The sequence below is a fragment of the Toxotes jaculatrix genome, chromosome 13 (genome assembly GCF_017976425.1).
Source record: "Toxotes jaculatrix isolate fToxJac2 chromosome 13, fToxJac2.pri, whole genome shotgun sequence".
Taxonomy (NCBI): domain Eukaryota; kingdom Metazoa; phylum Chordata; class Actinopteri; family Toxotidae; genus Toxotes; species Toxotes jaculatrix.
In genome coordinates this window covers 114,097-140,000 of record NC_054406.1, presented here as the reverse complement: position 1 = coordinate 140,000, position 25,904 = coordinate 114,097, and the positions used below count along the sequence as shown (strand labels likewise).

Sequence of the window (25,904 nt, the reverse complement as noted above, 5' to 3'; positions counted from 1 at the left end):
GTGTAGTGTGTGTGTAGAGTGTGTGTAGAGTGTGTAGAGTGTGTGTAGAGTGTGTGTAGTGTGTGTAGAGTGTGTGTAGAGTGTGTAGTGTTTGTGTAGTGTGTGTAGTGTGTGTAGAGTGTGTGTAGAGTGTGTGTAGAGTGTGCGTAGAGTGTGTGTAGAGTGTGTAGTGTTTGTGTAGTGTGTGTGTAGAGTGTGTGTAGTGTGTGTAGTGTTTGTGTAGAGTGTGTGTAGTGTGTGTAGAGTGTGTAGAGTGTGTAGTGTTTGTGTAGTGTGTGTAGTGTGTGTGTAGAGTGTGTGTAGAGTGTGTAGAGTGTGTGTAGAGTGTGTAGAGTGTGTGTAGAATGTGTAGTGTTTGTGTAGTGTGTGTAGTGTGTGTGTAGAGTGTGTGTAGAGTGTGTAGTGTGTGTAGAGTGTGTGTAGAGTGTGTAGTGTTTGTGTAGTGTGTGTAGTGTGTGTGTAGAGTGTGTGTAGAGTGTGTAGAGTGTGTGTAGAGTGTGTGTAGTGTGTGTAGAGTGTGTGTAGAGTGTGTAGTGTTTGTGTAGTGTGTGTAGTGTGTGTGTAGAGTGTGTGTAGAGTGTGTGTAGAGTGTGTGTAGAGTGTGTGTAGAGTGTGTAGTGTTTGTGTAGTGTGTGTGTAGAGTGTGTAGTGTTTGTGTAGTGTGTGTAGTGTGTGTGTAGAGTGTGTGTAGAGTGTGTAGAGTGTGTGTAGAGTGTGTGTAGAGTGTGTAGAGTGTGTGTAGAGTGTGTAGTGTTTGTGTAGTGTGTGTAGAGTGTGTGTAGAGTGTGTGTAGAGTGTGTAGTGTTTGTGTAGTGTGTGTGTAGTGTGTGTAGAGTGTGTGTAGAGTGTGTGTAGAGTGTGTGTAGAGTGTGTAGTGTTTGTGTAGTGTGTGTGTAGAGTGTGTGTAGAGTGTGTAGAGTGTGTGTAGAGTGTGTGTAGTGTGTGTAGAGTGTGTGTAGAGTGTGTAGTGTTTGTGTAGTGTGTGTGTAGTGTGTGTAGAGTGTGTGTAGAGTGTGTGTAGAGTGTGTGTAGAGTGCGTAGTGTGTGCGTAGTGTGTGTGTAGAGTGTGTGTAGAGTGTGTGTGTAGTGTGTGTAGTGTGTGTGTAGTGTGTGTAGAGTGTGTGTAGTGTGTGTGTAGTGTGGTTACCTGGCTGTGCAGTTACAGGTTCACCTGTAGTTCCTCCTACAACAGCAAGAACAAAATAAACAAGATGCACCTGAGCTGCCATTGTGTGTGTGTGTGTGTGTGTGTGTGTGTGTGTGTGTGTGTGTGTGTGTGTGTGTGTGTGTGTGTGTGTGTGTTACCGTTCAGGTGGGCCAGCAGTGGTGCACTTCTGTCTGAAACAGGACAAACAGTAAACACACATTATTTCAGAAAATGAATTGAGGATCTGAATCAGAGGAAACACACTTTTGTGTGTGTGTCTTCTACAGCTCGTAGGTCACATGTACTCGTGTGGACTTCAGCCTGTTCTAACACTCGTGCCACAGAGAAACAAACACTGTCGAGTAGATGGTGAAGAATCATTTCAGCTGTGTTAAACTAATGGACTGTGGACAGATGGACTGTGGACAGACGGACTGTGGACAGAATAATATAGACTCAGATACAAATCACTCTGTCTGCTCCACACCACAGCGCTGTGGCTGTAATGACCATCACAGCCTCTGGAGGGCGCCATCAGCACTTCACACTCTCAGTCTGATCTGTCCAGTCTGCTGCGCTCTGATTGGCTGCTTCAAAGACAATTTAAGGATTAATTCCCTAAAAATTAAAAGTTTATATTTACCATCATCTGTTGTCCCATCTGCAACACAAAAAAACACAAGGTGAGACAGAGAGACAGACAGGCAGAGAGACAGAGAGACAGGCAGACAGACAAAGAAACAGGCAGAGAGACAGAGAAACAGGCAGAGAGACAGACAGACAGACAGAGAGAGGGACAGGCAGGCAGACAGAGACAGACAGGAGACTCAGGTGTGGTTGGAATATATGAAATAAATGTAAAGGTGTAAAAGAACGATTCTTCAAAACATTTCAATAGTTAAAAAATGTCACGTTCAAAAGTGACTGATAATATTTGGTCCAACAGAAACAACAACAACAATAATAATAATAACTTTATTGAAACAGAACTTTGTCAAAGTCTTTTGAACTGACGCCACAGCAAAGAGAAAAAACAGATTAACGTTAAATAAAAGAAGAAATTTCAGTAAAAGAAAGTAAAAACATGTGACTTGAAAGTCGGTTTCCTGAGTTCTGCAGCTTTATGTGGATAATTTTTTTTATTGGTGTCTATCGTCCTGGACCAGTTGGACTTTGGGACAGGAGACTCAGACAGTTTCCACGTCAGGTAAAAATAATCTGGCCTTTGAAACATCGTGAACGTGTGAGAAACAATCGTCACCTGGCGACCAAAGACAACGCGTCGAGAGAGAGATAAATGTGTGAGTCGTCCACATAAAGACTGACAACCGGAGGACAGTTGTCCCTGAGACCTCGGCCAAGAAGAGAAGCTCAGATCAAAGTTCAGTTCCAAGATCAGAGAAAAAAGAGATTTCTGTCTCCACCCTGAGCTGCAAGACGTTTTCTGCTTTACATTCATCTTTGATCCAAAGTCTCATTTGACATTTTAGACTTTTGAAGCTTAAATGGAACAAAATCTGTCTCAGAGACTTTTCCACAACTGAAATAAAAATCTGAGGAAAATCTACTTTAAATTAAAAACATGTTTGCAGCTACGGATCCTGGAAAATGAAGAATCACATAAAACAGATCTATGGCCAGAAACCAGTAGACGGGGGACGGGGACGCTATTGTTTGATGAGCTAAACAAACACAGAGAGGCAGAAGATTCATTTCTTTTGTTTGAGACTTTACAGATTTGAAGACGATGTCGGGCTGATGGACGTCGACACACATGACAACACGTTCGTCACCGACTGTTCTGCACGAATCAGAATCACAACGGTCACCTGGGCGGGATCTGATTGGCCGGTAGGATGCCACAGCTTACCTGAGACTGGAGCTGCCTGAGAAACAGCAACAAGAGCGACAAGCAGGATTACAACACACCTGTAACACACACACAAAGACACACACACACACACACACACACACACACACACACACACATTATTTCTCAATGCAAAATCAACAGGCTGATCTGACTGCAGTTTGTTTCCTTTGTGTTTTGCATGATGTCGTACGGGAGGACAGAAGGACAAAATGTCCTCTGTCACCATCGGATTGTTTTACGGCTCATGAAGTTTGTGTGTGTGTGTGTGTTGACAACATGTGCCACAAAATACACACATCACATAACTTGAGCGACGTGTCAGAGGTAACATCCGTCACGTAAAGAACACAACGTCAGAACAACGCGACAAACTGAACATGATGAACGGAAACTTCCAGACTCGAACACGAAGCAACAAGTGTAAGAGAAAAAAAAGAATGTGAAGAAAGTGAGAGCAAAAAATATAAAGCAAATAAAATAAATGTAAACTTAGCTGAAGAGAAGAAGGAAGAATAAAAACGAGGGAAGGAAAAGAAGAGAAAACAACGAAGTGAAATAAAAACCAGACAAAAGAAGAAAGTAAATGCAAACTAATGTAAAGATGAAGACAAAGTATAAACTGAGTGAGAGAAAGTAAAGAATGTAAAGTGATGAGTGTCAGTGGTTCGAGCGGCAGGTGAAACCAAGTCTGCAGCCTGAAGCGTTAAATAATTTCTTTGTTTCCTCAGAGAAAAAAAAACAAAGCGTCTTTTCTTTTCTGACAGAAAAGCTTTAAGGTTCATGATGAGAGTCGAGTGTCGGGGGAAGAACCAGAGGACACACACGCACACGCACGCACGCACACACACACACACACACACATCAAACTGAGCACTGAGGCACAGCGTACGAGTCCTGGACTCTGAGAGGAGAAAGAAAGAATCAAAGATGTGGAAGAAACTTTATGTTCAGGTTAAATTCTCTGATTCTGCCTCAGATTCACATGAATGTGCTGAAAAATCCGAATCTGTCTTTGAAATGTTGAAGACAAACATCAGTTTATCAGGTGTCGTCAGAACGAAAAGTCCCAGAATTCTTTCATTTTACTGACGTAAAGTTTTCACAAGTTCAGACGAAGATTTTTATCAAATGTTTGACTTTGAGTCTGAAACTGAGACTGAAACATGTTAAAGACGTTTTTCTGTACAAGTGAAGAAGAAACTCACCGTCGGAGCATGTTGGTGTTGTTGGTGTTGTTGTTGCTGTTCAGCAGGTCGACAGGAAACAAACTTTAATATGATCAAACTTCAGAGTTTGTTGAGTTTCTGAACTCGGCTGAAAGGGAGCAGCAGCATTTATACTCAGACTCCTCCCCCGTCCTCCCCCTGTCCTCCCTCTGATCACCTGTCTGTCTGCACTCACTTTAACACTGTTGGATCCAGTTGAAATTCTCTGACTGTTCAGGCTGAAGTTAAATCATGAATTTCAGATTTTCTCTGAGGTAAATGTTCAGCATTCTCACTGTGATGACTGAAACACGTCTGTCACACGTCTGTGTGCTGTTACACACATGGACTGAGGTTAGCAGGACATTTCCACTGAGACACTGAGCAGATCTGAGACCAGCGAACACAGAATCAATGAACGAGACAAATCAGATTTAAATCTGAGTCTCACTGAGTTCAGAGCTGATTTCCTGCTGGTTTTCTTCCAGTAAAATGAACCACAAAACCAACACAACCAGTTTGACGGTAAACTGGCTGCAGGGTGTGTGTATGTGTGCTATGTGTGGAATGAAGCTCTCATTCTGAGGAGAACTGGTTGAACAATCATTACCAGAAACAGTTTATGAGAAGAATCTGTTCATGGAATAACAGATGAAACATGTGACTGACATGTCAGTCTTACTGATGACACATGCCACAGCCTCACATGTTGTATGAAACATACAGACTCAGATTTAGGACAGAAATCAGTGAACTGTTTAACACTGGATTCATTGTTTGTGTGTGTGTGTGCTGCACACACACACACAGTTACACACACTGCCAACTCAAACAGGAGGAAGGAATTTTCCTGCTGGGAGAAATAAAGTTTTTCAGATTCTAACATCTTCATGAATCTGTAACGTGTCGTGAACATTTCTCATGTTGACGTTTTATCACTGACAATATTAAAGTTAATTCATCTTCATCATTAGATTCAACTTTATTGCCAACCCTGAAAACATGAAAACCATTCAAACAGAAGAACTGGGAAATAACTGGGAAACGTACAAAGTTCAGTTTCCATGTTTAACACAAAGCAGGTGACACACACACACAGAGCTCTGCACTGCCTCTCCGAGCAGCAGCTGCTGAGGTGCTGCTCGGTCAGTTAGTGATGTCGCACTCACCTGTGTGAAGTGATTCTGTGTCCACTCAGCCACAGGGGACAGGGACGGGGGGCGGGAGGTAGGACCCCTGTCCTCAGCCACAGGGGACCGAGATCTTTCAGGAAAACCTGAGACTCTGGTTCGACTCAGACGTATAAAAAAATGGACATGGACTCCAACTCTGAAAAGACAACGTGGAAATGTCTTAAAGTGCAACACCACCGAGGGCCACTAGGGGCTCCAAAAAATCTCCGTCTCCAGAGACTTTGATTCAAAAATCAATTTCACACTTGAAATACGAAATATTCAGTTTCTTCTATTTGTTTTTTTAATTGTTTCCAAACGTAATGAACTTTGTTTGTCGAGGGTTTTCCTTTGGATTCAGTCCAGGACAGTTTCTGAGACGAGAGAAGATCAAAAGCTGAATTTATTTCAGAAATCAAAATCAACATTCCTGTCAATGAGATGTTGACACACACACACACACAGACACACACACACAGATACAGACACAGACACACACACACAGACACACACACACAGATACAGACACAGACACACACACACACTGCAGAGCTCTCGGGGTCCATCAGACATTTCTTCAGGAGAAACAGAGAAACAGAAACTGAGTCACTGAGCCGAAAAATCCTGAGCTCAGAAAACTGATGTCAGATCAGTGTAAACAGAACGAGGTCGACCGAGGACACAACAAAAAACACTGACATAAATCTGTCAGTGTGTGTGTGTCTGTGTGTGTTAGCATGCTAACAGCCTCTAATGAGGTCTGTGTATTCAGTTCAGTTTGATGAATCTGTTTAACAACAGAAGCTGTTTCCAAATTCTCAGTTTAACACTAAACTGTTCAGATAAAGTTAAAATAAACTTTATTATCACTCTGCTGCTGAACAGTTTGATGAAACTGAATACTGATGAAGACAAATATGTTTGGTGACGCGTCGTGATCCAGACTGTGGGTTTTCTGGATCAGTCGGTTCCTGCTGGTCCTCAGCTGCTGGTACAGTGGAAGAAAAGGATTGTGGGTAATGAGAGAAGCAGGTGGCTTTAAAAGGAACAGAGAGTTTTGGTGCATCTACAAGACAAAAGTTCACAACCTCGTTCTCACTGTGGGACAAAGGTTGGTCTTAGAAGTGACGCACACGCATCTGTTACATGTTACCTGTCACTGTTTAATGTCAACAACACAACAACAACCAGCGACAGCAGCTTCTGCTCAAACTTTATTCAACAGAGCGACTCTGTTTTCTCTGGTTTGGTTTCTGTGGTGACACAGTTCAACCCAGCAACCATGTCTCCACACACACACACACACACACACACACACACACACACACACACACACACACACACACACTGCAGAGCACCATCACTCTGAGAAATTCCTTTATCAACCACTCGTTGTCTAATATGAACTGAACATGTTGTATATGTTGTACAGACGTGTTACGTGCTACATGTATGTGCCGTGTGGTTATACAGGGTTAAAGAAGCGAGGTCGGACTGAACCAAACAGGAATCAGCTTCCTGAAACTGGACATCAGGTCTGAACTGAAACTTTTCAGCTGAGGGAGAAACGTGTTCAGGATGTCGGGCGGGACAAGTCCAGAGCGTGGACACCTGTCAGAAATAACAACAGGAAGCTGAGATGTTCGCCTGCTGCAGCTTCAGATTCTATCATGTTTAACGAGGACGCGTGTGAACGCACACGTCTGCCTGAACGTCTTTGATTTTTCACTTCCTGTGGGGAAAATCCCTTCTCTCTGGATGGGTTTCCGTGTTACCACGGTAACCACATTGACAGACTCACCAGAGACGTCTGATGAGGAAGAAGAAAACAGAGTGACTCAGGTAGAGGAGGAACAGGTGGGTCAGCTGATGCACAGAGACCAGCAGGTGTGGATCCAATGAAGGTGAGAGCCGAGACGAGCTGCTACCGACGAATGGAGCGCGAGGTCAGGCCGTGACCCCGCCCCATCCCGCCGTTCACCAGGTTCTCACTCGTATGTGTTTATGTCACCGAGTAGAGGGACTGTGGTAATATAACACTTTTTCATCTCTGTGGGGAGCAGGCACATCAAAACAACAACACTCAGGGGAAGGTTCAGTTAAAAAATATATAAATACCTTTATTACAAACGTAGTTAAAACACAGTCAGTAAAACCAGAGTACTCCAGATACTTGAATTTAAAAAAGTCCTGCAGGTTGTCCACCTGACCAGATGGGGTGTAGAGAGTCCCCGGGGCAACAGGTCCCTGCGCGGCCGTTGGATGGTAGCTTGGGGGGAAAGGGGAAACAAACAAGAAAACAGGGCAACTATCAGGGTGGTCAGCGGTCCATCGATCTTTATATGAGGTATCTTAGTCCCAGAAACAAAATTAAGAAATCTTCTGTGGGGTGAGGGCGAGTACTAATAAAATAAGATATAGGAATAACGAATAACAAAACCCAAAAGAAACCAACACAAAACAACTCAAGCCTTTAAAGTACTATTCCACTGCAAATAAACCCACTCCAACTCAATAAGGCCCGATTCCACAAGATTTCTAAAATAGTTTAGGGAGAAAGGCCTTAACCCTGACACGTCGAATCTGTCCCAGAATGTCCCAAGTTATCCCCCCCCCCAAGAACGAAAGAAATAAATTATCGTTGGCAACACGGCGTCATACACTGCTACTTCAGTCGGCATATATAAAGAATGAAGAGGTACTTAACCGCAGGAGGGGTGGAACGCGTCCCCACCCCTCCACTTTCACCCGAGGCTTCCCCCTCTCGCAACTTCCCCCTCTGCGTCTGTGGCGTGATGGCGGCCTGGATCCCCACTCGGCAGCGGCGCACACGACTCGACCGGGACGCTCCTCTCGCGCTGTTCGCCGGACTCTTAAGCCAAGATGGCGTGGCGACAATCTGCCCAGCACTCGTACGCAGTGTCCTCAGCTGCTTCTTCCGCCTGCTGCCCGCGTTCCCCGCTGTCCGCGCTGCGCACGCACCCTCTCAAACACACACACACACGCTCACACTTAGTCACCCTGTGGCATTTACAGGTGAGGCCTCTTCCTCCCGTTGATCTTCCCGTCGATGATGGTCCTGATCAGCTGCACAGAGTCTGCACCATGACCGAACCAGGACTCAGCTGAAACAGGACTCTGGTCCTCAGATTGTTCTCTACTTGTCACACAGATATTTGTTTCAGCAGATGAACGTCTGAGAACCAAAATGTCGTGTTCATAAAGTGTCAGGGTTCTTTAGTTTTCTTCTCAGGTAAACTTTATTAAAATACAACAAAAGGAACAAACAGAACATGTGAACATCACGTTGTTTAAATGTTTCAGCTACTGTTGAACGTTATGAATGAATGAACAGACAAACTGAACAGGTTTAATACTCTGAGCTCTGCAGGAAACCAGGGGCTGAAGAGAGGAAGCAGCTCAGTTTGTTCATGTTTCAGTTTGTTCGCAGCTGAAACTCAAACCACGTTTATTTGTTTTTGTTACAGATTGAAGTGTCTGAACTGGCTGTACAAATAAAGCTAGTTTGAATTTGACCCCTGGATCCTGGATACCTGTAATCATTGATCAGATAACCGATCGGTTCATCGATCAGTCGACCAAAGAGATGGCTCGGTGTGTCTGACGAGTTTACTGTTTTTATTTTTCAGAAGGTGAACGTGAACCTGCTGCGTGTGTGTGTGTACAGTACAGTGTTTATGAGTAAATGTGTTCACATGTGAATGTGCCTGTGTGTCATTGGGCTCCATGTGTGATTGATTACATGTTCTTATAGCTACATATATGTTGTGTGTCTGCTGACAGCCCTGTTCAGGTACATGTGTCTGTATGTGTGTTAATGTGTTGTAATACATGTGTGTTACAGTGTGTTGTTTATATCTGGCGCCGGTTGGTCCTGGAGCGTCTCTTCGATGTCCGGCTTCTCACCAGAGCTTTCGGCTGAGGGACGATCGGCTGAGGGACGATCGGCTGAGGCGGGAGGGCGGGGCTTTGGATGACACGGGGAGGCGGCTGCTGCGGTTGAACGGGGCTCGGGTGTTTGGCCGAGCGAGAACCGAACTGTTTCTTCCCTCCCTCCTCAGAGTCGGCGCTCTCGTCCTCTGCGTGAAAAACGGTTTGACAGGTGAGTGAACGAGTCGCAGGCGAAGAAGAACGCAGCTCCGCGACCGCAACAAATGAATCACTGACACTGAAAAAATACTCGGTCTGAAGTAAAAGGATGATTAGTATCAACGAGACTTCTGTAAACTAAATGAACATAAAGAAGAAGGATGCTCACTGCACCTCCCTCTGCAGGAGAGTGAGGTGTTTATGTGCTGCACTGAAACACTGAACGTACAGATTCAGATGAAGAAGAAGAAGAGAACATGTGACTGGCACGTTTTCTGTGCAGCATCTTCACCTGCTTCACACCTGAGTTAAAGATTTTCACCGGAGCTTCGCTGCCTGATGACGAACTGATGACAAACCTGTTCGTTCGTTCTTTGGCCTTTAACAGTCAGAAGTGAATAAGAAGCTGTTACATGTGACGCTACACGTGATGTGGTTTGATGCCGTGCATTGTGGGAGTTTGTGTTGCAGTGTGATGTAACAACGTGCAGCATGTTTCGTGTCTCACCGTCTTCCTCCACACTGTTTGCAACAGCTGCAGCAGATTCTGAAATCAATCAATCAATCAATCAATCAATCAATCAACCAACCAACCAACCAAATAATCAATCAATAAACGTCTATAAAGATACTGGAGCAGTCAGATTTAATGAGATATTCAGAGGCAGAAGAAAAAGCAGGACGTACCAGCTGCTGTCATCTGATTGGCTGCTGAAGTCGCAAACAAACAACATTAAAACGAAAAGAATAGATGATGAGAAATCACTGAATGAATGAATGATTACAGAGGAATGTGTGTATTTATTAATCAAAGTAAAAAACAAAAGAAAGTAGACATTTTGATGAAGGATGAGTAGATGAATGGATGAATGAATGAATGAACGGATAAATATACATTGATCTGAACGTGTTAGGCTTGTGTTTTTACCGTCTCCGGTCTCTGTACTGGAGCTGCTGGCGTCTGAAAAACATCAATACGATTCAGTTTATGGTCATCTGAGTGGCTCACACATGAACAGGTGAACACATGAACAGGTGACAAATTCCGATGGATCTATTATCGGGAAGCTACTTTGAATATGAAGAGACACTTCAGGTAAATGTGATGTTCAGGTGATCGATCTTTGCTCAGTTTATTCACAACCTGACATCTTCATCATCTTCATCATCATCACTAACCTGAAGGTCCTCCTCCATTATACTGCAGTTCATCTGTGAACAGAGTGACCGGGATTACAGAAGCAAAGACAAATAAATATTAATGAACATTAAAATCTCAGATGTTCGTGTTCGACTCAGGAACAAATTTTACTTTTATGTTCTCACGTAATGAAACTGTGGAGCTGATCTGATTAACTTGTTTCTATCAGACATGTTATGTGATAGCAGGTAAATCACAGGTGTAAATAATTGAATGAATTCAGTTTCGGTGTTCTCGTATCGCTCACGCTGAGTCCCTGTCTGGATCTACTATTTTTTTTTAATTGTCTCCAGTGATTTCGCTGCTGAGACAAGTCATGACGTCTGCTGAGACGTCTGCTTCATCACACAGACCACCAGATGTCAGCGTAACACAGTTGACCTCAGGTAGGAACTGATTCCATCAGAGGAAAGATTCAGTTCACGTCAGGATTTAGCAGCTTTTCTTTTCTTTTTAATCTTCAGGTTTGAAACCAACAAGAATGAAATTTGTATCTTTGATCATGTTTCGATCTGTGACATCAGAGTTTCCTGTTGTTTCCGTGTGGATGACACTTCACGCCGTGTTCGGTGTGAACTTTGAACTTTTTCCTCCTCAGTTCTTTAACAGGTTCTGAAACAGAAATTCAAATCGAAAGAATCTAAATTCAGACTCTGATCCTGAGACTCAGAGGCTTTAATGCTCCACTGAGCCGGGCTGGTCAGACTGGTTCCAGTCGGTCCGGACACTTCGCTGATATCATGATATGCTCATCAGTTCATTTATTGCTCAGATAGGCTCAGAGGTAACTTCTCTTTATTTCATCCAACTCAACCCTTTTTAAAAGTCAGATTGAGAATTCCTTTTTGTTTAAAGATGATTTTTGATCATTGTTAAATCAGCACAAACTGAACGCCGACACCTCATCACTGCGACGCTGTGAGAGCCGTGAGAGTGAACCAGAGCGGCGAGGCGGTGGTCTGAGCTAAAACTCACTGTGAAGCTGCATGAAGCGGCTGAAGTCTTACCGGGCTGATCAGGAGACACGGCGTTCATACTCTCTGAAACAACAACCACAGCATTCATGGTTATGGAGTCGAGGCCATTGCAGTTCACAGTCAGGACAGCAGGTGGTGCTGGTGTGTTTCTGAACTGTCTCAGTAATTTTCAGGTTTCATTGAGTTTTGATTTGGATCATGGAGTTCCTCTGGAAACCGCTCGGGGTCCTGGTTTATTTCCTTCATACTTGCAGTGAAAATCTGCGAACAGGAAACTTTACCGATCACTGTAAAGTCCGATGCACCAACGTTCAGGTGGTACAATCATAATTAATGTTAATATTTGGATCCTCTTGTTTTAGATCAGATCAGAAACACAACTCGCACGTCTGAGTTTTATTTTCAGAGCGAAGCTGAAACGTCGACTCGTGTTTTTATTAAACGTTTTACACCTGAAGCTGTGAGTCTCTTAAAACATGGACCGACTCACCTGTAGGAGCTTCGTCAGAAGTTGAATCTTTATCTGAGAGAGAAGGGGAGAGACAGGTGAGAGAGAGACAGGTGAGAGACAGGTCCAGTATATCAGTGAACGATCGGAGACAGACAGGTGAGTTACCTGTTGACATGGCTTGTATTCTAGCATCTGCAAAAAGAAAACAGTGCAATCAAACACAGGTACATCAGCCATGTTACCTGTCAATCAAAGTGACATCATTACTCAGTCACGTTGAATCCAATTATCATTGAGAACAGATGATTTAAATTATTGATCAGATGATCTGAAATCTAACCGTTGGAGTCGAGATCTCCCTCCACCATCAGGACGAACAGAGAGAACACAACAACAACGTTCCTGCAACACAAACACAACCGTCAGCCTGTGAAGCTTTGTGTCCTCACAAAGGCGTCGTACCTCGGCCACACTGAGCGCAGCATCAACAGCTCTGCCCTCTGAGGCCGTAACAGAAACACACCTCAAACCGTAAAGTTGTCCTGAAGGTGGCGCTACAGGTGGACAACCTTCACGTTTAGATCTGACTTCAACTCGTCTGTTTAGACAAATCTGCTGACCTTTGACCTGACGAGCACAGCGTGAGCTCCCTGCGTCTCAGGTACACACAAAACCACACATTAACACAATGAACACACACACAAAAACAGAACCTGTGAAACCAGCATCCGACGATCAAACCGAGTCTGGATCAAAGTTCAGATGGAAAAACTTTTCACAGGTGAACTCTTTGATGTCTCCTTTTCCTGATTGTGGAGCGCTGCATTGTGGGACAGCAGGTTTGATCTGTCTGCTGCTTTAACACTGTCGTTTTACAGAACAAACAGAAACACACAGACGTACCTGGTAAGCATGATGCTGTGAGGTCGGACGGGTCCCTGATCAGTACGACAGGTAGATCCTCAGTCAGCACAGGTGAACACTCAGGTGGGCGGACAGGTGAGACGTACAGCACTGCAGGAATGTCCTGACTCTCAGTGTCTGGCTGTGGTTTATATATCTGCCTAAATGTCACCGGGACAGAGGACGGGCTAGAGAGGGGGTGCTCCTGTGTGTGTGTTCCTGTGTGTGTGTGTGGTGTCAGGTTTCTGTGTTAATGTTCGCCAGGTGGAGGTGAAGAAGACTCCCACTCAGGTGGGGATTTCTGTCTCTGTGAGGACAGTTGGACAGACAGTCCATCAGAGCCCACTCACAGAATTAAGAAATTTATTTCAAACGATTTTCAAATGAAAAAAGTTTCCTGAGACTTTAAAGTTCAGTTCAGTTTCTGTACTTCGTTCACATCACGTCACAAAAAAACTTTGTTTTCACATTAAAAACCAAAAAGATCAAAATGAACTTTTCATCGATTCTGCACAGAAACTTTTCTTTACCCGTGAAGAAGAAACATCAGCTTTGATCAGAGGAAAACTCAGAGTCCCCACAACGACAGAAATCACTCACACACACTCTGGCTGAGTGTGTGTGCCCTGACGTCCTCACAGTTCGGGGAATCCCCTCGAACAAACACTGAGTCTGAACATTAACAGCAGGTCGAGTTTCACTGGACTCAGATCCACCTGATAGAACCTGGAGAACAATCAGAGCAGAACAATGACGCTTTACCTGGAACCAGATCCACCACAGACCTGAAGCAGCACAGATCTGAGTGCCACCGCCACCATTTTGAATCACACATGATGCTTACGTGTCGTCTTGCTCCGGCAGATGGTTCTGCTGAAGGAAGTCGGGTTCTCAGCTTCCTGTTCCTGAGGTGCTGAGCTTTAACAGGCTCTCGTCCTCAGATGAGGATTCTCTGAACTGTGTGTCTCGTGGTCTGATGTCTGTCACCGCGGTCGCCAGGATTTCATCTTTGGCGTTTTAGCGCCCGTTCTGCTGCCGTCGTCCGTGAAGATGAGGTAGTTTCTCCCCAGCAACTGGAACGAGTCTTACCACTTTTCTCTGTGGATCCGTCCAGTCCGGAGAGGACGTGTGCTCAGGACGTTGTGTGTGTAATGTCTGACTTCGTAGGTTTGATGTTCTCCCGTTGGATAAAATCACACGGATCAACAGAGGAAACGTCCGGGAGGTTCTGTCAGAATCAGAGGAACGTTCCTCTGTCAGTCGTCTGAATGAGGAACGTTCCTCTGCACGTTCAGCTTGAGCTCTGTTTTCTGTGCTGGTTTGGGAAACAGCTGCGGTTCCTGCTCCTCTGTCCATGGGTTTTTCAGCAGGGAGGTCACATCACTACATTACAGCCATGACAGGGACTCTGACCTTTCACTTGCTCTTAAAACTAAAACCAGATGTCCAGCACGGCTCAGCTTGGACAGACAGACGGCTGAAGGAGTGTCCGTCTCCAGGAAGTGGCTCTGAACACGTCCTCTGATTGGTTGGTTGTTAAATGCCCCTCAGTTCATTTTCTCTGGTCTCACCTTTGACCTTATGTTGACCTTTGACCTTACGCTCAGTCATTCAATATGTCATTGGTGCGTTACCGTCAATTTATGTCACAATTCATCCATTCATCTATTCATCCATTCATCCTTATCGCTGCCATCAGTCAGTGTTACTGTCTCTATGTTCAGTGGTTCATCGACCTGGAGGACGTCCACGTCTCCACCCGGGGAACTGTGGGAGGTAGTAAGGTGTGTGTGTCTGTGTGGAATGGCTTCTGTGCCTGGAGATCCCCTCTCACTCACTCACTCACTCACTCACTCACTCACTCACTCACTCTCTCTCTCTCTCTCTCACACACACACACACACACACACACACACACACACACACACACACACACACACACACACACACACACACACCTTACTGTCTGACCCTGACCTATGACCTGTCACAGCCGTCTGAATGAATCGTCATGGACCAGTGTGCAGTCAGGTCCCCACTAGGATAAAAAAACAAGCCACCGACACACACACATACAGAGTGATAATGGTGGTGGGTAGGGGTGTGTGTGTGTGGGGGGGGGGGGGGGGGGGGGGGGGGTGGGGGAGGGGGGGGGGTATTTGGGTATCAAAGCCTCTTCTGTCTGAAAACGTCTTTCTGTGTAAGCGGAGAATCTGCTGAACGGCTGAAGAAGCTTTTTAAAGCTGCGCTGCTTCATTCAGCCGACGGCAGCTTTGAAACTCTGTAAGGTCAGATTTACATGTTTATAGAGCTTCCATCCATTAATCGGTCCATCCGTCCTCTCATCCATCGTTCCGTCCTCTATCTGTCCCATTGGACGAAGGATGGACCTGAAACAGAGGACGACTGAGCAGAGCGTTTTATTATGTGGTGTGACACTGTGGACTTCAGCAACACAGCAACTCATCTGCAGAGAATTTAAACACGACAACAAGCTGGAGAACAGCAGCGTTCTCTGAGAACATTCTCAGAGAACAGCAGAGGCCGGTCGAGTCTGAAGAGTAATAAACACTAAACAGTGAGTTAGAATGAACAGGTATCTCTCCTCTCATTGGCTGTGGTCTGTCGTACCTGTACCTGCACCCAACACTGATTCCACAGTGTGCTGGAGTGCACCTGTGCTTCACTACAACCAGGTGAGATGTTAAACACAGGTAAAGAAGAACACGGTTTACAGGTGGAGCCGTGTTGATCCACAGGTTCCTCGAGATTCTGATTTCAGCTTCATACGATGGAGTCAGAGCCGGTGGAGAGATCTGAACTCTGCGTTCTCACCGCGGTGCGACAGCTGTTACATCTGTTCATCCAATCACAATCAACGACCGACCAGACTTCGTGTCAGCGGCCGATCAGGAACCTTTCTGTAAAAAACAGAATGTTGGATCTCTGCAGCCGCAGAGAACAGTCGTCAGCTAGCGTCAGATTTGTGATGTGTGAGCGTGTTGATCGTCAGGGTCATGACTGACTCTCCGGGGCCTTTCAGCAGAGACCTCTGCAGCTTCGCCTCGTCTGTCTCCACTGACCTCAGATCTGAATTAGAGGAAACTGCTTTAACGTGAAGGAGGATGTTTACTGTACCTGATGTGTCACATGATACACAAGAGGACGTTACAAGGACGTGGCCTTGTAGTCGTTCTCATGAAAATGAAGGATTCGTATGGTTCTTAGTTTTCTGGATTCCTGTGAGGTGAACGTTCTTTAAGTTTAGTCGGCGAAGGTTCGGCTAGATGGCAGCGAGCCGGAGCGGCTGCCAGCTGAGGAGCGAGTCCCGTCTCTCAGATCTCCATCAGCAGGATGAATTACAGACATACCAGACAGGATCACTGTATGAAACTGATCCAGGATCAGCTGATATGAAAGTGAAGCTGTGTCTGTCTGCATCAGCTCATCCAGTCTGAAACCCTGACACCGACCCGACCCCTGGCTCGGCCAGTGATCGCACGCCGTGCGCAGCTCAGAGACGCAAACCTGAGCCGCAGAGTCAGTGTGAACTCCAGCTAATCCACTGCACAGGCTTCATTTCACAGCTGCTTTAAACTGTGAGAATCAGTTTAAACCCGGAGGGGACACTGTGTGTTTGAGCTCAACTCATTTAATAAGTCTGTTTTACAGACACGAGCAGAACGTTGGTTTTATCTTTCATTTACTGTCACACACACACATCTAGTCAGAGTCTGTTCAGGTCTCAGTTTAAATGTGAAGACGAGCTGAACATGAGGTTTGTGAAGCTCCAGGCTTCAGACGGAGGTGTGACGGAGGCCGTCGACCATTTTCCACACAGCAGCATGAAAACCAGCCTCGCTACGATGAACTCAGGTAAATCATCAAACCTTCACGTGTGAAACTCTAAAACACCAATGAACTCTAATATCAAACATGAAAATCAAAAAATTAGCACACAGGTGTTCTCTAGCATGGTGTGACATCATTTATGGGTGTGGCTAACCTGCTGATGATGCCGCTATGGCCAAAGGTCTGAGGGAGACGTCGACTCTTCTTCTCTGTGAATTGTCAAACATGAGAGAAGAAGAAAAACAGATTCAGGTGAGATTCATCACACAGCTGCATCGTTAAAGGTGCAGCTGTAAAGAGGAGGATGATGGTTTCTGTTGTTACTGACAGATTCACGCCACCTCCTGCTGGATGTTTACTGACATTACACGTATATTACTACTATCACTACTGCTTCAACACCACCTCTGTAACACTACAACGTCCACACAGTGAAAAACAGAAGAGACTTTCAGACAGGTCGAATGTTTGGATGTAAAGAAACCAGCAGGAACATGTTCCTGCTCCGTGCTGCTGTTTGCTGATCCTTTTATTTATGACAATAAATAAAAGGATGGTCCTGAATCAATACACTCACAGTCTCAACATTTACTGTTTGTTTCAAAACCAAACACATTAAAGTTTTTTCTCAGTAAATCTAAACATCACTAAAAACCTTCACAATGTAAAAATGTGAACATTTATCAGAAACTGTTAAATGAACTTTATCTCAGTGAGAAAGATTCACAGAGCACCTGCACACAGCAATGAAAAAAAACTAGTTTGGGATCAACAGTCAGTGCAGCTCCTCTGCTGCTCATCTCCTAACGAGGAAGTTACCTACAACTATCTCAGTCACTCACAGGCAAGTAATGCTTCAGTGAACAGCTGGCAGCTTTACTATCTTTAACACATCAAAGGAAAAAACTAAAGAAAACTAAACTGACAATTCAGCAGTTTTAACACAAAATAAATAAAACAAAGCTTTATGAAAACAAAAAGAAAGGAAATAATACGCCAGTTCTTTCAGTTCGAGCTCAGCTCATTGCTCGCTGCTGAGGAGCTGAAGGTTCAGCACTTCTGTCTGTGTCCAGTGTTTGATTCCTGTACGTACTTCGACCCGGGCAGAGTTAGTAAAGTGAATGTGTCTCTTTTCTGGTCCACAGTCGGACGCTCTCAGTGGGGACTCCTACAGCTGGCCACACCGCCTCCAAGACCGTCCACCATCACCCTGGGCTGGGCTCGCCATCAACTGGTTCATCAAATTATCATGTAGCGTGCAGTTCACGCGACATAAACACAGACCGACACAAACAGTGCAAAGAAATAACTTGTCTTATCAAACTCTCCTGTTCTTATATAAGATCTCAACAATTATCTTTTAACAATTAGTCCTATTATGTATAGCCTACTGCTGAGGGCACACTGCAAACACAATGTAAGCACTTATCATAACAACATTTAATAAATAATGAACTGTTTACCATGAAATAACATCTGATACGTTTTTTAGCAGAACAACAAATTATTTATCTCCTTTCAAACATATTTTGTGTTGTTAATACATTTTAATGCAGTGACGAACATGAATGAACACTTCAAACTGAACTAACTTATCACAAACTGACCGTAACGCTAATCAGCCGCGCGCTAATTCCCAGCTGTTTAAACATTTCTGCCATAGCATAAGCAAAAGACCGCTAGCTTAGCCATTAGCAGTCGCGTGAGCGATTAGCGGTTAGCGATTAGCGCTAGCGTCTTTTTCTCGGCACCAACAGCAGCATAAAATCCAGAGAAAAGCTCGTAACCAATATTCTTATAACTCCGACTGGTTTTATATGAACAATATCTTAACCTCACCACACGTGATCCTTTCAGAACAGGCGCTAACTCACCGCAGCTCCGACATCATTTCAGCTGAGGTTTGTCTCTCACGCTTCCGGTTCTGCGTCAGTTCCGGGAGTATCCGGGAGAACTGACGCTGCCTGTCACTCGCTGTTTTACCAGTGTAGTGCGCCCTCTCCCGGGAACAACAGGCACTGCACTACAAAGCTTCAGTAGCCCTGTGTTTCACATGGGTTACATCGAGTTATATATAATAATAATAAAATCATTCGAATAAACAGGAACAATAGACACCAAACTTTACCAGATGAAACTTGAGGAAATTCTAATGAAAGCGGTCGGAGTCAAACACAGTCAGGATGTTTGATTTTTATACAGAGTGTGAATCAGAGTCAGATGAAGTTTAACCAGGAGACTTTCTCCAAACCTGCCTCTCCATCAGACTCAGCCGTGCCTCAGAACTCATTTCTGTTTAGTAATTTTAATAAAACAACAATGTTGGAATAAACTACACAAACATTCAGGGAAATTATTTCATCCAACTTATTACACTGCGTAGTGTGTGGTCACAATGACTGCACAGGTAATTCTAGTGTTAAACAGAGTGACAGTGACACGTGTTTGATTTTACATTCAGGAAGTAAGTAACGGAATCACCTGTGTTCATGTGAGAAACGTCTGTGGAACGAACAGAACCCACAGTGATACAGCAGGAAGTTTGTGGCTGTGAAAACCAAACAGGAAATATTAAATGAAGATGTTTCTGAACGGAGTTTGGTGTTACAGCAGACATAAATAATCAATGATCCATACAGTGATCAGTTGTGTTAAACAGTGAATCAGAGTTTGGTGACGTGATTACGGGACTGAGGACAATCTATAATCGATAAATTTATGCGTGTTGCTCATCACCCAGACTTTCGTCCTGAGAGACGCGTTTTTCTTCTTCTTCTTCTTCTTCTTCACGGTGCCTTCCGCTACATCGCCGTCTGTCACAGTTTATTTCTTTTGTTTATACCGGAGCCATCTTGACTTGATGTGGCGCAGAGATGTGACGTATAAGACGGAAGCTACTCAGAGCGCACGCGTCGTGTCTGTAGACACCGTGAGTACATTGTTTTTGAGCTTTTAAAATGATTTTACGGTGAAAGGAGCGTTTCAGGGTCCGTTTCTCGTATTAGCGTCGGTTTAAACCCGGTTCGTGATTCCGGTTGGTTTGGGTTTATCTCACACTGAAGGTCTTTAATTCAACTTTAGGAGCTATTAGCATGCTAACTGCTAACGTTAGCGGTGGAGACGGAGTTCAGTTGAGCCGCTAAAGCATCAGAGCAGCTCCGTGAAGGTTTGACTGAAATCAAACCGGAACACCTGCCCTGTCCCCTTCAGCTCCCAGTTACAGACCAGTCACACCAGTTAAATCCACCAGACCCTCCATCACTAAAGTGTGAAATGTTGTTTGATGTTTGTGTTGAATTCAGTGACAGAAACATGACGGATCTTCATCATCATCATCTTCGTCATTTAGACCTGCGAGTCTAACACACTTAAGTTTGTAATAATTAATGTATTTGATGAGCTGTATGTGTTTTATCGTGTTGTCCATTCACAGTTTATCTGGGAGTGAACATGAAGCTCAGCTGCTTCTGTTAAAAAAACAACAGATGAGGAATTATTTTATCTGATCTCATCAGTTTTACTGCAGAAAAATCACGAACAGGCCACAATATCAAAAGCAATACTAGGATAATGTTTATGTTACTGATGGAGACATGCAGCGTGTTTTCACCACGTGTGCTCCAAACTCCTGCTCAGGACCACGTGTTTCCTCAGTAAACCGACGTGCAGACCTCTGGAAGTGTGTGGTGAGACGTGCAGCTGAATCCAGGAGCTGCAGTAGCTGGGACGGTTGTTCCTGGTTCACTTGGTATCACTCATCACCAGCAGCTGAAGCTGATAAAATAATGTGTGTAGATGTAAAAACATCTGCACTGACACAGGACAGGCTCATATCACAGACAGTGGACACGATGGGACAGATGGTAAGATAAGAGACAGAGATCTAACCTGATGGACTCGGGTCCAGTATGTGACCACTGCAGTGAGCAGATGCAGTGAAAGGCTTCGCTCAGAGGATCACATGCTTTTTCCACCTTCTTCAGGTGAATATTTAAATCACCTTTGATCAGAACGTCATCAGAATGAGAAACATGGTCTGAGTTAAATTCTTCTAAAGACTGAGTCTGAGCGCAGGGCAGCTGTCAGAACACGTTCAGAAGATCATCACATGACACTGTAAAACAAAACTCAACCATCTGAACGTTCAACTCCAAAGTTTTTAAAGAGTTAAAAAGTTTTTCAGTGCTCTTCATCAAAGTAAGCAGGTAGTTCAGCCTCAGCACTGCTGCTCTGACTCCACTGTTTCTCTATTTGTGTGTTTTCAGAGTGAGAGATGGAGCTTCAGTCTGGGAGGACAGAAACAGTGAAGGAGGGAGGGGTGAGACAGACAGGAGGAGATGAGGAGGAGGGAGTGACGGCGGCAGGAGGAGGGGTAAAGAAGGCTGGGACAAAGAGGAGACATGAGGAAGAGGACGATGAAGAGGAGACTTCACCCACCAAGAAGCAGGCACCGTCACTGACTGATTACCAATGATTGTCATCTGATCTAATTAATTATTCATGTTCAGAAATGATTGATGGGCATTACTGTTCCTTCAGGTGATGGATCACAGCGTGAAGGTGGCCACTCACTACAACAGTTTGCAGGAAGTTGGTCTGGCCGCTCGAAGTCGAAGCAGAATCTTCTTCATGAGGAACTTTAACAACTGGCTGAAAAGCATCTTGATTGGTATCTGATTAGTAATCAATACTATCAGTCAGTACGTCACCGTGGATCTGGGCCTATCAGGCTGCAGGAGGAAATGCACTTTAACATGCATCAGGTCCTTTAAGTTGATTGGCTGTTTTTATTGACAGGTGAGATCCTGGAGCAGGTGCGAGGGGCGGGGTCTCGGCAGGTATCGGTGTTGGACCTTGGCTGTGGAAAAGGAGGAGACCTGCTGAAGTGGAGGAGAGGCGGGATCAGTCACCTGGTCTGTGCAGGTAATCAGAACAGATTAATATGTTCTGTGGTCAGGTGTTGTCACATGGCTCCTTCACCTTCTGATGTCATAGTGACCTCACATTTGTCCAGGATCTGTGAAGAGTCTCACCTGTGTCCTCCTCCTCACCAGCAGAGCCTCTGTTTGTCTTTGTTGTTGTGTCCTCATCTTGTTCTGTGTGTCGATGATGTCCTTGTTCTCAGAGCGTGTGGTCACATTGTCCCTGACAGAGGACACAGGTGACTCTGAAGTCTCACTGGTTTTATTGTTAATAGCTCCCACCTGGCTGTGTGTGTGGTGTGTGTGATGTGTGTGTGTGTGTATGTTTGTGTGTGTGTGTGTGTTTGTGTGTGTGTGTATGTTTGTGTGTGTGTGTGGTGTATGTGTATGTTTGTGTGTGTGTGTGTGTTTGTGTGTGTGTGTATGTTTGTGTGTGTGTGTGGTGTGTGTATGTTTGTGTGTGTGTGTGGTGTGTGTGTGTGGTGTGTGTGTATGTTTGTGTGTGTGTGTGTGGTGTGTGTGTATGTTTGTGTGTGTGTGTGGTGTGTGTATGTTTGTGTGTGTGTGTGGTGTGTGTGTATGTTTGTGTGTGTGTGTGTGGTGTGTGTGTATGTTTGTGTGTGTGTATGTTTGTGTGTGTTGTGTGTGTTTGCAGATATAGCAGCAGTGTCGGTGGAGCAGTGTCAGAGTCGTTATGAAGAGATGAAGAAGAAAAGTCACTTTAATGAGAAAATCTTCAGCGCTCAGTTCATCACTGCAGATTGTTCTAAGGTAGAACAGCACGGAACGTCAGTGGATCATAGCAAACGTTACCTGTTGCTTGCTGTGTGTGTACGTAGCTGTTTGATGTGTGTGTGCAGGACGTGTTGTCTGCGAAGCTGGATGATCCCAAGCTCCTGTTTGACGTGTGCAGCTGTCAGTTTGTTTATCACTACTCGTTTGAGAGCGAGCAGAAGGCGGACATGATGCTGAGGAACGCCTGCGAGCGTCTCAAACCAGGAGGTTACTTCATCGGAACGACGCCGGACGCCTTCGAACTCGTGTAAGAACAAACTGGTTGTAATGTGAAAATGTACACACTCACACGTTGTGTGTTTACGATGCCGAGGATGTTCACACTGTGAGAAACTGCACTGAGCTTCAGTCACGTGACGTGAGGAAATACTCAAAGATCAGTTTCAATAAACGATGTCAGTACCTCCTCTGATGGCTTCATCTTCCTCCTCTTCTGTTCTGCTTTGCAGGAAACGCTTGGAGGCATCGGACTCTCTGTCGTTTGGTAACGAGGTTTTTAAAGTTTCCTTTCAGTCCAAAGGTTCTTATCCTCTGTTCGGGTGTCAGTATCACTTCAGCCTCGACGACGTGGTCGACGTTCCTGAGTTCCTCGTCTACTTTCCCCTCTTTGAACAGTAAGATTTTTTAAAAAATGTTTAACTGAGAAAAGAATTGATGAGTAAACCTGAAACCCCGACCTCTGACCTTTGAACTCTAACAGCCCTGAGACTGAAACGGGTTAGGGTTAAGATTCTTCTGTCACTGTCATGTTAAACCAGAGATGTCCAAACTGTCCCACAGAGGGACGTGTGACTGCAGGTTTCTGTTCCAACCAATCAGCAGCACACCAGACTGGACTCATTTAATCAGCTGATCTCAGTTTTCAGACAGCTGATTGGTCAAACTGTGTCCTCTTCATTGGTTGGAACAGAAACCTGCAGCCACACGTCCCTCTGTGGGACAGTTTGGACACTTCTGTGTTAAACAGTTGAGTTTAATGTGAAACAGCTGCTGTTACACTGTCACTGTGATGTGAGACAGCAGGGCTGAGTGTTTTACTACAAGTGACTGAGCTGTGACTCACCTTGCCTGTGTTTGTGTTCAGCATGGCGAAGCGTTACAACATGCGTCTGGTGTTGAAGCAGAGATTCTCTGAGTTCTCTGAGGAGAAGGTGATGAAGGAGCATCATCGTAGCCTCATGATGAAGATGATGGCTTTAGAGGTAAAATCACTAATTGTTGATCAATAATCAATTAGAAACAGTGAAAGTAGAAGCTAGTGATCAGTCCACAATCAGCTGTCAGTTTTGGCTGTTGATGTACAGAAGCTTGGCCTCAGTGTGGGGTCAGGGTTATTAAGGGTCAATAAGTCGTATTGAAGGTGGTAATGTGAAGTTTAAGTAACGTGACCTGGTGAATGATCGTGTGCTTCAGGTGAAATGAACATGTTGAATTGTAATTTTCAGCCGTTTCCCTGTGAGGATGGAGGTCGACAGGCTACAGACGGCACAGGAGAGTACCGCCATGCCAAAGAGCACTGTAGCAGAGCTGGAATCAAACCACCAGTGGTACGTTAGCCGACAGTACGGCGCTTCGGTCTTGATGGGTCGTGTTTGTCCTAATGCTGTTGTGTCTTTGTACAGGGCACTCTGAGCAGATCTGAGTGGGAAGCAGCCAGTAAGTTTCTCTGTTAACTTCTCTGTGTATTAATTAATTATGTTATTGGTTTAATTATTTGTCTCGTCTGAAGTTTTTTGATTCAGATCTGAGATTTGTAAAATTTTTATTGATGACATTCAGTTTTTTAATTTAAAGTTGACAGAAATAATTCAGAGTAAACCCTCAAACTTTTTCACATAATTTTCAGTTGCTATGTTGCATAAATGTTTGTCATTGGGCTGAAGGCTGAAGCCAACCCTAACCCAGGCAGCATAATAAGAAATCCTGTGTGTTCTGTGCAGGTATCTATCTGGTATTTGTGTTTCAGAAGATGGGTTTTGACTGAAGAGAAAATCTTCTTCAGCGTGTGAAGTGAGCAGCTGCTCATTTGTTTATCTTGTGTTTTGTACAGTTTACCTGTAAAATCAGTGTTTGTTAAAATGTGAACTGTTCTGGTTTGTTGAAAGTGATTAAAAACAAATGCAATTGAAATGTGTTTTGTGTGTTTTCTGGGGTTAGGAATTCAGTTCAGTTCAGTTCAGTGTTATTTATGCAGCTCCTTCCACAATCTAAACTGTCTCAAAGAGCTTTACAGAGACCCAGAGTCTGACCCCAGATCAGCACCCAGAAACAGCTCATTTTTCTTTTGTAGTGGTGTGATGATCCTCAGGGGAGCAAGATAGAGAGATGGAACCTTGACCTACCCCCGCATTTGTGTGTACCCCGAGTCAAACGGTACCGCCCTTGAGTCTCTAGTACTTAGGGTTCCAGAGTTATGAGCATTTGAAGTTCCCCCATATAAGTGAGTTGGGAGAGTGAAAATTTGCCTGAGAGAGGCCAAAAGTTTCCCCCAGAAAGTGTTTAGGAGCACGTTTCAGAGCCTCGTGAGTGGTTTGGACCCCCCTTTTTGTGGTACTTTTTGTCAAGTTGAAGTTGGGTTTTAGGGTTGTGAGAAGCTTAAAAGTGTTGTGGTTAGGGTTAGGGGTACAGGGGTAAAAGGGTTAGGGGTTAGGTTTTTTTCAAAGTCTGCACTCCATTGAAGGAGTGCAGTGGTTAGGGTTAGGTCGAGGGGTTGGTGCCTGTCTCCAATTGGAGACAGGTGGTTCTCTGGCCATCCCCCAGCCAACTGTCCGCAACTCCTGACCCTTGGTTCGCTGACGGCGTTTGCCATAGCGAACCAGGGTCCATCCATCTTGCCAAGACCCCATCGTGGGGTGCAATGGACAAGGTAAGTAGTAGTGGTGTTTTTATTTATATATTTTAAAGTAAATGAAATAATATGAAATAAAGTGTAATGTAACTTTTTTAAAGGTTTATGCTTTTCAGCTCTTTTATCTTGGTTAAGGTTTATCCTCAGTTAAAGGCTGGGTTTAAATTTTTCACTCCTTCTGGTGTTAATCTCTTTCTTAAAGACTTATGCTATTCTACTTTTATATTGTAGTTTATATTTACGGTCATTGTGATATTGATATCTTTAATAAAAATTATGCTTTTATAATCCTAGTTTAGGTTTATCAATAAGTAGTTTGAATTCCTATATCCGTCTGTTTGGATTAATCTTTAGTCCAGACCTGGGTTTGAATTTCCTCCTCCTTCTGATGTTGCTATCTTTTTTAAACATTTATGCTGTTCAGCCTTAGGTTGTCTTATTTTTTATG

General features: G+C 44.4%; 3 protein-coding genes across 23 annotated transcripts in view; 1 reads left to right on the top strand and 2 right to left on the bottom strand.

The window, feature by feature from the left end:
- Nucleotides 1-4,344, bottom strand: part of stm (starmaker) — a 12,178-nt gene extending 7,834 nt beyond the window's left edge. The window contains exons 1-5 of one of the 2 annotated variants that reach the window (XM_041053565.1): nucleotides 4,226-4,344; nucleotides 3,018-3,076; nucleotides 1,791-1,808; nucleotides 1,306-1,338; nucleotides 1,148-1,183 (exon numbers count right to left, since the gene is read on the bottom strand). In XM_041053565.1, coding sequence (XP_040909499.1) covers nucleotides 1,148-1,183; nucleotides 1,306-1,338; nucleotides 1,791-1,808; nucleotides 3,018-3,076; nucleotides 4,226-4,236 — 157 coding nt within the window. In that variant the 5' untranslated portion in view covers nucleotides 4,237-4,344. The remainder of the gene's footprint in view (nucleotides 1-1,147; nucleotides 1,184-1,305; nucleotides 1,339-1,790; nucleotides 1,809-3,017; nucleotides 3,077-4,225) is intronic. The other variant, XM_041053566.1, reaches the window with a different exon arrangement.
- Nucleotides 4,345-8,652: 4,308 nt separating this feature from the next.
- si:ch211-133n4.6 (uncharacterized protein LOC797776 homolog) lies at nucleotides 8,653-19,746 on the bottom strand. 20 transcript variants are annotated; one of them, XM_041052954.1, is made up of 13 exons: nucleotides 19,628-19,746; nucleotides 19,373-19,439; nucleotides 17,985-18,933; nucleotides 13,040-17,100; nucleotides 12,477-12,538; nucleotides 12,302-12,328; nucleotides 12,176-12,208; nucleotides 11,716-11,748; nucleotides 10,687-10,719; nucleotides 10,436-10,468; nucleotides 10,195-10,218; nucleotides 10,016-10,054; nucleotides 8,653-9,497 (listed from the first exon to the last, which is right to left on the bottom strand). In XM_041052954.1, the coding sequence occupies exons 4-13, from the start codon at nucleotides 13,048-13,050 to the stop codon at nucleotides 9,271-9,273; spliced, it is 522 nt and encodes a 173-aa protein (XP_040908888.1). In that variant the 5' UTR covers nucleotides 13,051-17,100; nucleotides 17,985-18,933; nucleotides 19,373-19,439; nucleotides 19,628-19,746; the 3' UTR covers nucleotides 8,653-9,270. The 20 variants fall into 20 exon arrangements, with proteins under 20 accessions (XP_040908888.1, XP_040908896.1, XP_040908893.1 ...); XM_041052962.1 differs by lacking the exons at nucleotides 19,373-19,439; nucleotides 19,628-19,746 and having other exon boundaries at nucleotides 13,040-15,445; nucleotides 15,671-15,715; nucleotides 16,003-17,100; nucleotides 17,985-19,342; XM_041052959.1 differs by lacking the exons at nucleotides 19,373-19,439; nucleotides 19,628-19,746 and having other exon boundaries at nucleotides 13,040-13,346; nucleotides 13,570-17,100; nucleotides 17,985-19,342.
- rnmt (RNA (guanine-7-) methyltransferase) lies at nucleotides 19,700-24,732 on the top strand. Its single transcript, XM_041052952.1, has 11 exons — nucleotides 19,700-19,820; nucleotides 21,157-21,338; nucleotides 21,431-21,560; nucleotides 21,689-21,814; nucleotides 22,469-22,584; nucleotides 22,674-22,855; nucleotides 23,058-23,222; nucleotides 23,693-23,810; nucleotides 24,054-24,155; nucleotides 24,231-24,264; nucleotides 24,549-24,732. Exons 2-11 carry the CDS (start codon nucleotides 21,165-21,167, stop codon nucleotides 24,590-24,592), a joined length of 1,191 nt encoding a protein of 396 aa, XP_040908886.1. The 5' UTR covers nucleotides 19,700-19,820; nucleotides 21,157-21,164; the 3' UTR covers nucleotides 24,593-24,732.
- The last annotated feature ends 1,172 nt before the right edge of the window (nucleotides 24,733-25,904 follow it).

Coding starts and splice junctions, on each gene's coding strand:
- si:ch211-133n4.6 (XM_041052954.1), bottom strand. Junction 10,720..11,715: donor CGTGTCTCCTGATCAGCCCG/GTAAGACTTCAG, acceptor CTCTGTTCACAG/ATGAACTGCAGTATAATGGA. Junction 10,469..10,686: donor TAATGGAGGAGGACCTTCAG/GTTAGTGATGAT, acceptor GATGTTTTTCAG/ACGCCAGCAGCTCCAGTACA.
- rnmt (XM_041052952.1), top strand. CDS start 21,165: ATGGAGCTTCAGTCTGGGAGGACAGAAACAGTGAAGGAGGGAGGGGTG. Junction 21,815..22,468: donor CAGTCACCTGGTCTGTGCAG/GTAATCAGAACA, acceptor GTGTGTTTGCAG/ATATAGCAGCAGTGTCGGTG. Junction 24,156..24,230: donor CTGGAATCAAACCACCAGTG/GTACGTTAGCCG, acceptor GTCTTTGTACAG/GGCACTCTGAGCAGATCTGA.